This window comes from Falco cherrug, chromosome 12 (assembly GCF_023634085.1).
Source record: "Falco cherrug isolate bFalChe1 chromosome 12, bFalChe1.pri, whole genome shotgun sequence".
Classification (NCBI taxonomy): domain Eukaryota; kingdom Metazoa; phylum Chordata; class Aves; order Falconiformes; family Falconidae; genus Falco; species Falco cherrug.
The window spans coordinates 13,790,356-13,806,762 of record NC_073708.1 but is presented as its reverse complement, the minus strand read 5'-3'; the positions used below and the strand labels follow the sequence as shown (position 1 = coordinate 13,806,762).

The window sequence follows — 16,407 nt, the reverse complement described above, 5'->3', positions numbered from 1 at the left end:
CTGATTTCAGGACTGTAAACAATTTATGCACATACATGCACACCTAAGACTTATTCTAAAAAATAACCTTCATATCACCTATGTGCCATTTAATGTCACTTGCATGTCAACAGGAGCTGAGACATCTAGCTACATTTTTAAGCTTCTTGGTTCTAGTTAAATACTGCTCACTTAACTGAAGTTTTTAGCTGAGTTTTATGTAACATTTTGTAGTGATCTAACAGAAATATAAGCAGTGCTACGTAATTCATTTGGGCTGCGTGTCCTTGTGTTGTATTGCTCTCACCTTATTAGTCTTCAGCAAATGTTCCACTTCAGTTTTGGCAAGCTGCTTAGAACACCATTTCCTTCTTTTCATTCTGGTGAAGTCCAATTGTTCTTTGCTTATACTACGTTAGCCTTTCCCAGAATTTAGCCTGGAGTTTTTATACACCGGGGAGTTTCCAGTGTGTTTAGATTATAAAATGATTTCCTAGTGTAACTGTGACAGAACCATGCTTTCAGATAATACCGTCAACCTAGATTTTGGTGCTGTTTTTCTGTTTCTTCGCAGTATTTCACTAGACAGAAATGATGCGTAAAATCATGTTGTCTCTTGAAAGGGATATTTTTCAAATCTTCTTCCCAAATAGAATTTTCCCAAAAACTTTTCCTGTTCTATTTCTCATTAGGTTTGTGTAGATCAATTGGTGTAAGCAACTTCCTTATCAGTCATCTTGAACAACTAAAGGAAGACTGTGTGATTACTCCACATGTTAATCAGGTGAGTGACTAAGTATATTCAAAGTGTCTGGGTTGGGGTTTTTGCTTTGGGTTTTTTGGTTAATAATCTTCTCCCCACCCCTATACTTGAAAGACTACGCCCAGACTAACCTTAGTCATACATTTTCTTCTCTTTCATTTCAATATACATATTGAAAACCATTCAGAAAGATGATCTGAGGTGGGGGGTGGGGGAAAGTCCTTTCTTTTCCCCAGCTTCTCCCAGGCTACTTGTTTGTGGCTGCTTTTAAGGCAAAAACAAATGGTCCATGTGCCAGGTTTTGACTATAAAACAGTTCAGAAATAAAATTCAAGGAGCACTGAACATTTAGCATCTCCAGAGTAAACAAGGTTTTGGAGAGCCTGTGTTCAAATGCTATGTACAATTCCTCTGAGCAACACTCAGGTGATTACATATCTCTTCAAGTGTGCTTTTCCCTTCCTCCCCCCTTAATTCACGTTCATATTTCAAGATCACATGAAATTCAGTGCAAAATTCTGGCAAAAATTTTTTGCTGCCCTGGGCAGAAAAATGGCCACCTACATAATGGCAGACTTCCACGATACTGACAACTATTCCCTTGTAGTTTTCTGCCCACAGCTGTGCTGGAAGTTCATGCTCCCATTCCTACCCGCTCCTGTCAGTGAAAGTGTGCTTATGCTAACACAGAACTGGGAACTGGAATATATAAAGTGCAGGCACATGATTTTCCCCTTTGTACAGGTGGTGAGGATTTCTGGCAGCTGGTTATGGTTTAATGTCATGAACAGCCACAAAAAGGTTGCTCAGTACGTGACTGTCAGAATCTAAAATCTCTTTATTTTTGCTGTCCACTAGACTAAAGGTTACTAAAGGACAATTAGGAGTAATGTTAAATTAACATAAAACTATATAAAATATTTAAATTCAGTTATCCAAAATAAGCTATTGATATATATATCTTAAGATGGGCAGGTTGATGACTGTTTAAGAATTGGTAAGTTTTCCAAGGGTCAGTTATGTCTCCTTTTCAGAAATACACATCTGCAAAGTCTTGCTGGAGTTTGGCATAAGTTGTTGCTGTCTGTTAAATGAGAATAGCCTTTCAATGTTCTACTGAATCACTGCAAGGAAAAAAAATGAAAACTTTGATTTTTTTTAAATTTCCCCTTACCTACAATGTCAAAATGTTACTGGTCTTACTGTGTCAGTCATGTTAATGGAGAAAAGTTTTTTTTTTCTTGGTACTGTTTGACAGCATCTCATTGTCTGTGGCTGAAAAAGAGGAGACAAAAAGCTGGGACAGTAGTGATATGGAGGGGTGGGAGGGTGCCCCTGCTAGATTCAAGTAGTACTTTCATTAAGATGATGCACAGCATTGTTCCAAATCAAAAACAATAAAATAACAATAAAATATCCATGCCACTGCAAACTGCTCTGCTCTGAACAGTTTTGTTGTAGCATTAATTTACATGTTTCAGAGTTACGGGAAACTTGTAAACCATCGTTCAGGTAATACTGAAAGGAGTAGTAATTCTGTTTTTTGCTTATTGTTGGAGAGTTGCTGAGTCTAATGGTGAGATAACTTAAGCATTATGAAATAACTAATGAATTCCTAAATTTAAATTGGGAATGAAAGTGCTATACTGAATTCTTATTTCACTATCCAGAATTTATAATACAAAAGATCTTTGCTATATTCATGCATAAAGTAGTGTACGCTTTCAATGAACTTATTTCTAAACAGAAAACACTTGCAAATAATCATTGTATATAAAGTCTAAATATTTAAGAAAATAGTGGAGGAAAACCACTTCCCTCTTTGTGTTAAATTTGCATAAAGGATTTAGGGTTCCCTAAGAATTCCAGCAGTGCTTATGATGTTAAAACTTGAAAGTTATTTTTTCTGTGAAGAAGAGGAAGTAGGAGGACAGGAGAAAGAAGGTTCTTTATTAGACTTCTATGGTCTTTGCAAACCAGATAGTAAATAATGCTTCTGTTTTACAAACGAGATTGCAAGTACAGACTCTTTTCTTGGTTCCTGGAAAAACCAGTGTCATTGTGGCTTTTAATATAGTAGGAAGGGCCTGTCTTTTCAAGAATATAGTATTGTTAAGGTATTCAGTAGTAAGCACCTTTTAAAATCACAATCTACTATTGAAAGTACTGGTAAACACTGTGTAATATGATGATAAATATTTTATTCTAGCATCATGTAGAATGAAACCTACAACACAGAAGTTATAGGTTTATATTCTAGAGTTTGTAGTTGACTTTGCAGTAGTAAGTTTGGGTTTATGCTCAAGGAAGTCTTTGAAGTGTCTTTGAAGGCACTTTGGCATTAGGAAAAAAAATTACATTTTACAAGAACTTTATACGTGTTTCATTTAATGAAGTGATATGTTGAAACCAAATATAAAGTGTTCTTCTCTGAACTCCATATGGGAATGCTCATCCGTACTTTTTTCTACTTTTATAGAAGCACAAATCAATGTGTAATGACCTCTGAGAGACTTAGTAATGTTGTTAACATTGTCATTAATATTGAGCCATTATGTAAATCTGTACAAGTAGAAATTTATTTTAGTGTTTTGCGGCACTGGAAAATGAACTCCTTGTACATGAACTCACCTGAACAGTTCCTCTATAAAGAAAACATTTCTGAGCTTATATTTCAGTTTTATAGAGATAAATAACTGTAAGACTGTGCATTTCCATTGAGAAACTGACTGAAGTCCAGATGCAGGAAAATCTTACCAGGTGAAAAGAACCCCCAGCAGGGTGGAAAGAGTTAAGGCTTTTGTATATCATCATCCAAGGCATGACTTTATAGGTCTGTGTGTCAGGATTGTTATTAGGCTCAACTTCTCCCCATTGCACTATGATCGATGTAAAAACTGGTGTTTACCTGGAGTTCCCCCGTGGCTAACCAAGTAGTAGCTGTGAAGAGTTCTGTAATGTGAACTGCGAAATGTTTTATTAAACAAATATCAGGTTTTACGCACAAATCACTCAGGGTAGAGTGCCAGAAAAGATCAAGATCTTCCTCTATCACCGTATGACAGACAGCCCTTGCCTGAGAAAAGTTTTGTGACTAAAATAGCAAGGGTGGGGCAAGCCAGGAAGTGGGAATTATTATTTTGAGGGGAAGCACATGCTGGCCGCTCACCCTATGCCTCTTCTAGCTCAGGATGCTAGTCCCTTGCATTCAGATGCTGCTAGAACCTTCCAGGAAGTTTTCACAAGGAAAATAAATTCAGAAGTGCTTCTTTTATTTTATGCATTTGATTATTTTAGCAGTATATTTAAGAAGCAAAATACTTGCTGCTACCAGCACACAACTGCATGTGTCAAAATTCAGTTCACAAAATTTGGAAGCCTCTTGATTCAGTGAAGGGTACAAAGTGTAATCTTCCCAGGTGGGAAGTAGTTGTTGCTGTGTATTCTGCCTATGAAGCAGGCAGGTGACATTTTGGCATGCTGTTCTCAGTTTAAATACTTTTGGTGTAACCTGGAACTGTGCTGCCTAGAAATCTTACTAGACCAGCAGGTAAATTCTGCTTGCAGTTATATTTGTCATAAATGTTGAATAAGTCACCTGATGCCGTAGGGGTACTGCAGATTTTTCGGCATTTGATCCTAAATGCATTATTCTTTATTAGATAATTTTTAATGTAATTTATTACACTTAAGCAACATCAGTAGGTGTTCTTTACACTATTAACTATCATAATAATCAAGTAATATGCCCTCCTTGTTTGTTCTTTTTTCCTCCTCGTAATTTTGCATAAAAACAATGAGAACGTTTTCCAGTCAGTCAGCTCGGGTGCAAACAAGTGAATAACTGTATGACTTAAACACTGGTCTTACACATATAAACATGAAATACAAAGGCTACTCAAAGGTCAAGAAACATCAAAGGTTGAAGACATGGATGTCTGCTGCTTGAACCTTGTTCCCAAGTCCACCTAGTAATTTAGATCATAGCAGCTTTAGGCTGACTCAGCCCAGCCTTCGAGGGGCCCGGTTTTTTTTTTTTTCTTAGCACATATTGAATGACTGCCAGCCTATTGTTCCCGACTATTATTGTCTGAAAAGACAACATGTACTAAAGATGAGAAACAGGAAATGTTCATTTTTCCTCTTTGTGGCAGAAGAAATTTTCCAGATTCCATGTGTTGAGGTAATTGTTCAGAAGCGTGTTTTTCTTCAAAATGCGCAAGACTTGGATCACTGGAACAATGGTGACGACCAGTCACAAAAATACATCACATGATTATGTATTTTATAAAAGAAAACACTACCCATTTTCATCTGAATGCAGAGGAAGGTATGCTTCTTACAATGTGTAAGCCGTGAAATACTTATTTAAATAACATGAAGGAATATTACAGAGGTTCTTCTGCCTTTTGTTACATGCTAGAATACATGCCTCTTCTGAGACCCTTATTTTCCAGTAACTTCTGTTTCCTTTTTGCTTTCAGCAACCATGTCTCTGTAGCTTGTTACTTTTCCTCTTTTAACTGGGTCTTGGCAACTTGTGATCTTCCTTCCTACAAAGGGTCTCCTTCACACTTCATTCCACAGTCTGATTGCTTCCCTGCATAAGCTGTTGGTGACACCACACACAGAATACAGGATTTTCCATGTACAGTCCATGCCAACAGGCTTTGCTTCCAAGGTCAGGCCCTTATCCTGAGCAAATTGTTCTGGTTGGTCTCTTGCAAACCCAGTCCCTGCCCAGCCCCCTCCCCTTGCCTGTGCAACTCATAGTAAAGAGACAGGAATGGAAGTAGATTTGAGGAAGAGAAGGCAGTCTCAAATCACCAGTAAAAATAACCTGATATCTGCTTCTGCTATGCATTTGCGTATATTTCTCAAACGTAGAGCAGAGCAAGCGTGCAAGTCCAACTGCAGGTAATGCAGACAACTGCTCCATGTACCTTACTTCTCAGAGAAACATAAAATAGGTAGTAAATTATTGTGCCAGTTAATGGCAGAATGGCTTGTGGATTAATATCCTTCATGTATCTTTGATAACTTACATCTGTGTCTCTCACAGAGGCATGATTTCACTCATCTTGTATTTCTAAAATGAGAGAAAACATAAATAAAATATTTATCAGTGATGTCTTCTACTAAATGTTCTCTCAAGATTTTTTCTAAAAGTTTATTTTTCTTCCAGGTTGAATATCACCCTTTCCAAAGACCTCAAGAGCTGGTTGATTATTGTAGGAGCAGAAATATTGTTTTTGAAGGCTACTGTCCTTTAGCCAAAGGTGAAGCACTCGTTCATCCTAGCATCACTCAGCTGGCAAAGAAATATGGCAGAACTCCAGCACAGATTTGCATACGCTGGAGTATACAGGTAATGGAGAGTGGTAATAAAAGTGTGTCTCCTCTTTCAGGAAAAAAATGGAAATAGTTTGGGTATTCTGCATCAAACCAGAACTTACACAGAACGTATTTTTGCTTTCAGTGTTTTACTAACTGCGCAGTACTGGAAATTTGGAATGTAGTACACAAACCATGACAGTATTTTAAATATGCACAAAATCTGGTTGTAGAGAATTACAAGAACCACCAATAAAAGAGAGTTTTCAAACTAAACGTCACAAGCAGTATGGGGCATCATTCCATTTCTGTCGCTCAGAAAGCAGTGAAGTAGTATAGTAAGTTGACATAAACAACATAATCTGTGTTGGAATTGAATGCAGTGTATATAACTGCAATTAAAAACGGTTTATAGAAATGTCAGTGTCCTCTGAAAAATGAAATTAAAATTTCGGAAGACAGGATAAATGTCTTGAAATGTTTTGAAGAGAGATAATTCTCTTTGAAACTATGTAAATTTTAATTATGAGAAGCATTATGTTTTTCAGAATGGGATTGTCACTATTCCAAAGTCCACAAAAGCAGAAAGGATACAGGAAAACTGCAAGGTAAGATTTGGTTATGCACTCAAGTCTGACCAACATCTGAATTACTGCTTTTAATATTTCGGTTTGCCTGCTTGTTTTCCTATACCAGTTCTACACTGGGCAACTCGGTTAAAATTGGCAAATTATAGTACCATAAAATTACTACAATAAATTACAAAACTGTGGTTCACAAATGCCAGAAACCAACTGGAGAGCTAATCACTGTGTATTTAAAAAAAAAAACAACAACAACAACAAAAACATAGAAAGACCTTTCATAGTTGATTGTTATTAATAATAATTTTATTGATTGATTGCAGAACATTCTTACCTGGTTATAGTTATGTCTTTTTTGCGATAGGCACATAGGTCAAATGGAAAGAGTCTGTATGCTATACATGACACTGTATGAAAACCATAAAACTCTCTTGGGGATATCTGAGATAGAGACCAACGGAAATTGTACTCCTGCCAGAGCTGACTTTTCCCCTACCTTCTCCTTTCTACTTGGTTTGCAGAGAAAGAAGGTCTCAGCATGTAGGCAACGGACAAAGAGAAGTGGGGAACAAATGAGGATTGGCAGTGTGCTTTCTGCCCCCTTTCCCCTCCCAATCCTTGTTTTATTTCCTTTTCATACCAAATGTTTTTAATTATTTTTTTTTTCTCCATTTCCCTAATCTGAAGGTGTTTTCTTTGGGGGAGAAGGAAACCACGACCACTTTATTTCTAGTTTTGTGACTGGTTCTTGGTTTAGCTCTAAAAAGCTTGAGCACTGAGGTTTGCCTGTAAGGGTCATTCCAGCAGACACTGATTGCTGGATAGTGCAGGATGGGAGGAGCTCATTTGGCAGCAGTTCAGACTCCACAGGATCTTTTTACTGAGTATGGAGGAGCTCTGATAAAGGCAACAGACGTAGTTAAACCAACTTTAGTTCTGAAATGGTAATGTCTGAATAAGACACCTGCTAAGAAAACTGTCACAATCATTCGTGTAGCAGGTCTCACCACAGAAGCTGGTGGCTTTAAGAACCTACACATTAAGCTCAGGTTTCCAGAAGGTTTGCAGTCAGGGCACTTAGATACCTCTGGCAGTGACCACATCGAGTGCTGTCCAAACCAGCTTTGATAATACCGTGTCTTGGACCCTTGCCGGAGACCGGAGTGCTACAAAAACATCTTAACAGAGTGTACAAATAAAAATGAGTCACAAAAGGAGCAACGGACCCAGTGGAGCCTGTCAGCTTAATGGAATATTTGTCTGTGGCAAAATATAAGAAAAATTTACAGAAGGAAGAATACAGAAAAATTCTGTGTCACATTTAAATGAATCTTGGTCAGTTTACATAACAGAAACACTCCCGATTCTCTTCTGTTCGTGATGTTAACTATATATGCATTTCCATAGGTGTTTGATTTTACACTAGCAGAAGATGATGTTGATGTTCTGAATGGAATGCATGATGGACGACATGTTTCCTGGGACCCAAGCCTTATTGTGTGAATGAAGGCTTGAGCTTTTTCCTTTGTCAGTGATCAGTGAGTCTCACCATGTAATTTCAATTCAGGGAAGGTTACAGTATGAATATAATTGTAAGATTAACACCTGGTATTAATCGCTGATTTCAAATCCTTAACACAGGTAACAGACAAAAGATATTTTTGAGGGTAGCATTTTCGTACAGAGATCTTATGCTTGCATTTCAAATCCTGATCCATAGTTCATTGAAGCCCATGCAAAGCCTCCTGTTTATGCCGTTGACCCTGCATCAGGCCATTTAGTCAAAGAGGAGATATCCCTACTTCAAAATTTTGGGGAAAAAATGCTACCTACTAGTGTACATACAACACAGGTGTTAAATACGAAATAATTTTTCAGGTTCTTTGTTAGAAGGATACAAAGTACGAAGAAGAAAAAAATGGGTGAAAAATACATTGATACCATTATTATTAAAGTATTTATACTGTATAATATACTGAAAATCTCCATCAAAAACATAATCTTGCTTTAATAACCAATATCTGAGCACCACCATATGCCTATCACTGCATAATAATAGTGTTGACCCAGAGAGTTCTATGGCTATTACTTACTAGCCTGTAGATAGAACAAAGTAGAAATTTTTCCAGAGAACTCCATGTACAAATGAACTATCTGCATGGCTGAGAGTTGAGCAGCAAACCCTAAGAGACAAAGAGGCATCTGTTTGTTACTGATGTTTTTCTCTTGCTGGAAATTCTGGTGATTTTTGTGTAGCGTTTAGTGAGGATTAGTTTCAGTTTTGTTTTGGATTTGTCCAGGAAATCTTATTAAGATTCTATACTCTTCCTCAGATTTTCTTATAAAATATGTATGTAGATAGATGGGTATGGATACATGCAGTTTACAGATCTGTTTTTGAGAAATATGTCTGCAGAGTCTTATCTGCTGAGTATTCAACTTCTGGTCACGTTGGTTTGATATTTTAGGAGTTCCTGTGTCTAGAAAGGTATGGAAAACCTGACTATGATTTATATTGTGTGTGGACTTCCTGAGGCAGTTTTCCCAGTGCTGTTCTGCTTTAGTCATATCATGAAACAAAGCTCCTCGTTTTTTTATCAAGAAGTGACTTACAGGAATCCCATATTCTAGCCTGCGTTGTTTGTCCTCAAAGTAGAGCTTCTATACAGCTTGGCTAAAATACAGACAAAGCTACCTGTTTGGTAACAGCTCCTCAGAATAATTGGCTAGATTTTCCCAGTAAATACTTCCGCAAAAATTTGTCTAGATTTCCTTCTGGAATTATTAATGTAGTATTTATTATTTTAAAATGCAAGATACTGTATGTAGTGCTGTGGTCACCAATACCTGTACAGCGTACTGTTCCAAGAAGGATACACACAGTAACGTTAACTTCTAGAGTTTCAAGCGTAGCCTGCAGTTTGGGGTGCTTCAATATCTGGCAATGCCACTTTAGGTGTCAAAGAACAGCTATGTACCTGGCTTTACTGTTGCAACGAGGGGTTCAATAGTTCCAAAAATTAAGCTCATTTATAAAATCAAGATAATGTTTAGGCTTTTTTCTTTCTGGCTTTTGCAAAAAAATTATAGCAATGACTAAATGAAAATTGGAAAGATTACCCAGAAATAAACCTTTCTACCAGAGGTCATCAGCTAATCCTGCTTTTGAAAAGTCGCTTTATAGAACAATACCTTACCAATACGAAAAAACTGGTTACTGTGCTATTGAGGGACTCCTTGCTTCACAGTGTACCTGAACTCGTAAAACAAGAAGTGAATCATGTGCCCAGTATTCATTTAATGTGGCACTTTGGCAGTGAAGATGCTCACAAACTACAAAAGAGAAGGCAGAGTTTTTATCTCTAGTTCTCTCCAAAGAAACAGTTCTCACATCAACATACTATTTCCAACACAAATGATGCATACAAAGTGAACCAAATCGTTATGTATGCTGGCAGATTCTAGCTTCAGTATTACCAGAACAGTTATCCGTTAGGACTAGCTGTGTGGCTGTAAGTCCTGTGTTGGTCAGAACAGCTTTGGTTTTCCTGCACTTGACCACCTCTCTGTTCTGAGCTCAACAGAACTGAACCAGATTTTCTTGCTAATCCCCTACATAGATGACTTCAGGCTACAGTGAGGGTGGCTTTCTAGTTCATTGATGTATTTCATTGTTCCCTCTGTCAAAGAGATTTTGCAATGGTTTTGGGGTCTGTGTCTGCTTTTGCTAGGAAGTCAGGCTGCTGTTTTCTCTCATCTAGGTATGGTATCTAAGCAGTACAATGTGTAATGGAAGGAATAATCAGATAGAAGTAGTGTTGCTAAAAAAGCATTCTTCTTGAGCAGTTGTGGCAAATTACAATTTTAATCTGATACTTTCTTTCTTTCCTAACTACATTCAGACTTAGTTGTTGGTTCCAGGTTGCTTTTTTGGATTTTTTTTCATCTTTCCTAGCAATTCCTCTGCTACCAGGTATTGGCTTTTAGAACTATGGAAGAGTTAAATTTTAACTATGTACGCAGTCAGGTGTGATTTGAGGCAATATAAGCTTTTTAAGTGCCAGGACTCAGCTGACCCATGCTATCTTTCTCCCAGGTGCGATGTGCAGTTTCGCACATTGTGTCATCACCAATAGCTATTGTTTTCTGCTAAGAAGCTATTATTGCCCCGGGAGACTGGAACCCTCTTATCTCCTGTGTGTTTGGGATATACCATTGGAACATCTTCCTTTGAATATTGTGTTCACGAGTTTTATGCCATGTTAGTTAATTTAGAGTCATTCAGCAAACAGGTTGCAGAGTTTGATATTTTATGCTCCTCTTTGTGGCTAAATGGATATTGGGCTTGTGGCAGATAATTTTCTTTTTAAGCAAAGGCTGCTGAAAATTAAGTCCACATCACCTCATCTAAATGAATGTTTCTAAAGTGCCAACAACTTTGATCATAGTATAAAGAAATAAGACAACCAGTAAGAAACTGGAAAGTGAACAGTAGTGAGATTTAGGGGTGGCAGTAAGGAGTGATGTTCTGCAGTAGAAGCAGACCTTAGAAGACCAAAAAGATATAGAAGTGCTAAACATACAAAATCAGGATGTTTAACTCCATTTTTTTATTTCTTCTTCAGTCAGTTAGTCTGGAGGTGCTCATTTTTTAAGACTTTCTTTTTTTTTTTTTACCTCAGTGAATCCCTCAAGTGAATTCTTGGAATTATATGCATATTCTTCTCCAGGGCTGAAATTCTTCTTGCCCGTATTCCTGTAAGACAAGCTTTCTCTAGAGGGAAAAATTTCTCACGTTTCTACAATAACCATTTTTAAGGTACAGCAATGCATCCATTTTATCAGTGTAACCCATCATCTTGCCAATAAGGACAGGGAACACACTTGAAAATTGAAGGCACTTTTTCTTCCATATTATGTATGTCTTTTATGGTAGTGACTGATTAGGGCACTCCTTTCTAGTTGAGATCAACTGTTATTTAAAATAAGATACAATTTATCAGTGTTATCTACCTAAATGCAATCAGCTGCCTTTACAGGAGCACTATGACTCTTAATGGAAGGGAACTCCCTTGAGAAAAATAAAGGAAAAAAAATGAACTGAAAGTCAGGAAGGGGGTGAGGCTATTTTCTGTGCAGCCAGGTAGCTTCCTGACTGACACTGAGTGGCTCCCTCTCCTTTTTCTTGCCTGTTTCTGAATTTCATCTTTTATATTACTGGAAATGAAGTCACTTAATGTTTAACAGGAAAATAATGGAAGTGGTTTTGTAAAGTACATATTTCAAGAAATATTTTTTTAATTGGGCTGCAGAGGTGTTTCTACTGCACCTGTCCCCCAACATAATTTTCAAGACATTATTTTCCTGACCAGCATGTGTAATAAAAAAACTATAATACTAGTAATGTTCACAAATCTACTAAGCCAAGCAGACTGCACAACATTAACGCTTCGGTTTTTGCACAGTGGTTTAACCCCAGCTGATAGTGTTTTTAAAACGGCGGTGCTGAACTGTTCTGACAGGAAAGCTGACGTTAACCCTGTGTTTTTGAAAATGGGGATAAAGGTGGAGTAGCTCTTGCTGACACTAATTGAATCCAAGCAGTTAACTCTCTCCATGTTGCCACACCCCTTCTAAAGCTTTGAAGCTTATCTCTGACTATAGTGTATTGGGTAAAAATAAGAGATAAGCCAACCTTCTGGCAATTTTTCATGCTGCTGTGCTGGGGGTCTTTTTATATACTTAATCTTTTGGCGCTTTTTGCAGCCTCCATTAAGATGTCTGCACTTTTGGAAGAAAATGTCAAGTATTTGCAGTGCCTTGTTGTGAGCCTGTTATATTTATGATATAAATGATGCACCCTTACTATTTGTCTTTATGAATGGCTGCTTATCCATCTGCAGCATCACATAGGACTAATTAAAACTGCCAGGACACTGTAGAACAGTAATGACTTATAAGGGACGAGAGCATGGGAATTGTCTCCAAAACTTCCAACTACTGGTTGCAGGGCGGGAAGAGGAGCAAAAGCCTGAAATTAATTTAAATCAGTGACACCGATACTTGTTCTCAGTGATATGACACGTGTCACTGCAAACCATTGCAGGCATGGCCAACATTATGGGATATGCTTCTCTAAGCAACTTTGCACAAATCCTTTGTACCAGATCTCAGTCACTGTGCCCAAGAACAATATTTGTGATCTTAATAGTGGCTTTGCTAGCTAGTGCCCTTTGAGAAACATTCTGTAGCTGAACTACTAAAAGGAGATTCAATAGTAGATTAGCAGCATTATCATCCTGTTAATGATTGCTGTATTATTTTCTCCAGCAAAATAGATTTCCAGGGCTTTCTAGATGAGGCTTCAAAATTCTAGTATAATGAACTAGTGTGAAGTTCATAACATGGCTGTGAAATTTGAAGGGGGGTGTGTGTGTACAGTCGCTTTCACAGTTTTCTGTTCAACAAGGAAAGTGGAGATTGTTGTGTTGGGGTTTTTTTCTTGTTTGTTTTTCTTTTTTCTATGGATTCATTCTTTCTTAATGGTTCTTCATGACCTGGATTTATCCCATTGAATATCTAGAAGTATAATCTCACCAAAATGAATTTACAGTAAATCCCTTGCTTTGGGTGCAGAATAAAGGTGGCAAAAGATTAATCTGATGCACAGCTGTCAGTCATACATATGCTGTGGTATAAACTTACGTTCCTAATGTTGAAAAATATATATTTAATGGACTGTTTATACTAGTGAAACAGCAACCAGCAATTTTTATTACATGATTTGTGAGATTTCTTTTGCGTGATTATCATGAATGCCTTGTAAGCAAGATATAAGTAACTTTGATAAATCTGAAAAACTATCACAGGTTGTTTTGGTTTTTTTCAGGAAATGGTTATTTTACTGTTGTCCCTGTCATTGTCCCCCCAGTATTGCAGGTAAGTAATATGTGTAATCTGCAAAATAATTGCAGATTTTCTATCTAAGACTTCTGTTTCTTCAAAATAGCGTGTTAAGTTCAGTTATGCCTGTTAATGTCTTTTAGTTTAGCAGAAAACATACAGTAGTTTAGTTGACTGATCTCTATCACGGGAATAAAAAATTAACCTTCAGAAAGTTTTCTAATGCTGCCTTACACAGTTTCATTACTGTAGAACTTCTGGTATGTTTTAATACATATGAAAAAAACATATGTTGTTACTAGGTATATTAAAGTGTGTTACGGTTTTGGGTGCAATGATATCCAGTAAAACTGCTGCATGTCACTTTCTGAACTTCAGTTATTTCCATTTGGACTTACGCTTTTCCTGATGTTATGTTCAGCTTAGTCATGTGAAAATAAAGTACAGATTCTCATAAAAATTAATATAATGATTATTATAACTCATTATGATAGCCTTTAAAAACAAAAGAAGGCCATTTAATATTAATGAATTATCAATATCAAGAATTTAAAAATAAAAAAAGGAGTGGCTAAATTATGGAATGCTAATAGTAAACAACCTATGTGTGCTTTAGTCTTTGTGATGTTTTCATCACTTTTGTTTTTCCCCTTGTCCAAACCAGGTGTTTGATTTTAATCTGAGGGAAGAAGATACGGAATTATTGGACACTATGAATATCAACAGCAAATTAATTCATCTAACTTATCCACTGTGGAAAGGATAATTTAAAACTACATTGTTCTGTACTGCAAAAGGGGTGCAACTGAAACATTAATTTTAAACTGAACAATAAATCTAAATTGTCGTCTTGGGTACTCAGTGTACCTAATATCAATGGGAAATCAGTATCAATGGCTTGTATTTACTGTTACATTAACAAATCAATAAAGTCATTTGGTTTACTCTTTTCTTTGTTGCTTTCTTTAAGAAATGCTTACTTCCAGCATTTTCTCTGCTTTCTTAGAACTTGCTGGCATATTCTCCCAGTATGGATTGAGCTATCTCACAATATTATAATTCTGTCTGCATGTGCCTCATTTACAGCGTCATTTTAACCCATTTGAACAAATTAATTTGGGGGTGTTTTTTTTTCTCGTAGATTTTTAGTAGTATTAGTTACTTAAAGGCACATACAAGAGCATGCTACAAGGCATGTATATCTTGAAAAATTCTTAAAAATATGGAATATTTGTTCTGGGACTGCAGCAGAAATCTGACATTTTACACAGTTTTTTACATTTATTCTAGTCATGAGAATTTTGGGGGATTCTGCAGACCACTCTTGGTACTTTCTTGGTGAGCAAACTTGTTCTTTTGGTACTGTTTTAAGTATCTCCTGTCTTGACCTTGGACATCGAGGAGGAATGGCTCTGGTTTGTGGCTGAACTTGCCTCAGAAAGAATAAAAGTACTTTTTGCTGATAATAAAGATTTTTTGAAGGTGCAGAAGAGTAAATGTGTTGGAGAAAAATCCTTTGCTAATCTGTCTTGCAGGGATCTTCTGTATCTTCAAGGTAGATCATGTTCAGACACTCCTCTGATGCAACTGTGAGTTGTCCAGGAGTGCTAGCTCTAAGAGTATGGTGTTCTGGTGGTGTTAGAGGCCACCAGTTAATTAGTATGCAGGCTTTGGGAGGACCCCAGCTTGCAACTTCTTTTCTGACAAGATCAAAGCGTTTTCCTGCGAGGAAATTGCCCTGTGACTAGCCAGGTTTCTGAAATTCCCACCACACTAAGTTCCTATCAGAAGTTCCACAAGACCTTTGGTTGTCACAGGCAGGTTTTTTTTGTTGTTGTTGCCATGCCCTAAAACATGAGTTTTCTGCTCATCCCAAAACCTCAAGTACCTAAGAACACAGACTTATTCTGGATCCCTGTAAACAACAGGACCCACCTCTGTACGCTTGTGTGGTGTGCTTGTGGACATGTTGCAGAAACTTTTTTTTTTTAACCAGTTTATCCAGGTCAAGCAGCTGTTATGTGTCAGTTTGTTGGCCTGAGCTGCACAGTCCTCCCACTGGCATTCCACTGAGACCTGTGTTCTGGTTGGTTTTGAAATGATGCATGAATAACTTTGTGTTGTCCTTCTCCTTATTCTGACTGTAGGCAATTCCAGAGTCAAGTTCTCAAAGGAGCTTCCTGTACGCCGAATTTCTGCAGTGTATTTTGTAGAAGTACAGCTTTCCTTAACACTGGACCGGCAGTTGGGGAGGTACTGATTATAGACTTCTTGTTCTGTTGGTGAGGATGGAGAATAGCCCTGCTGTAAATCTCCTTACTAAACACTTAGCAGCATACATTTGGTAGAATTGGCTGGACCAACCTGAATTTACCTCTGTTTGTGTTTCAGCCCTTGTAAGCAGGCTACAACCTGCACGGCTGAGCCATGTTAACCTATCATCTCTGAAGTTTTAGACAGCCTACAGTACAAATGCAGCCAACGTGGCTTAATTTGCCTGAGAATGAAGCTGTTTCCTCTCTGCTGAGGTGTTGAGGGCTATAAATGTGTGTGTTTGTCTAATTTTAATGATGCTTTTTGTGATACAAATGCCCAGCTGTTTGGAATGGAACTGAAATTGCGCAGGTATTTTACACAGGCTGTGACAATTTGTTGGATGTCACATCTCTGAGTTGGAGCCCTTTCAGTTGGTTAACCTAAACACAAAAGCTTGTACATCTGACTGCTGAAACCCTGAGTCATTCTATCCTTTAATTAAAGCATGTTCCTTTAATATGTTCCTCTTGCTTAAAATTATGCAAGAATTATTTCCTAGAGGAAAATGCCTAGTTTAATGCACTTTTA

General features: G+C 37.4%; 1 protein-coding gene across 4 annotated transcripts in view; it reads left to right on the top strand.

The window, feature by feature from the left end:
* LOC102050434 (uncharacterized oxidoreductase ZK1290.5-like) overlaps positions 1–16,285 on the top strand; it is a 51,452-nt gene extending 35,167 nt beyond the window's left edge. Inside the window, exons 4-9 of one of the 4 annotated variants that reach the window (XR_008734676.1) lie at positions 672–763; positions 5,928–6,110; positions 6,625–6,684; positions 8,068–8,187; positions 13,550–13,599; positions 14,228–14,512. Coding sequence is in view for 2 of the 4 variants with exons in the window: in XM_055724254.1 (XP_055580229.1) it covers positions 672–763; positions 5,928–6,110; positions 6,625–6,684; positions 8,068–8,163 (431 nt within the window). In the remaining 2 variants the exon portion in view is untranslated. Of the gene's footprint in view, positions 1–671; positions 764–5,927; positions 6,111–6,624; positions 6,685–8,067; positions 8,199–13,549; positions 13,600–14,227; positions 14,513–15,710 lie in introns of those variants that run through there. The other 3 variants (XR_008734675.1, XM_055724254.1, XM_055724252.1) reach the window with 3 other exon arrangements.
* Positions 16,286–16,407: the final 122 nt, after the last annotated feature.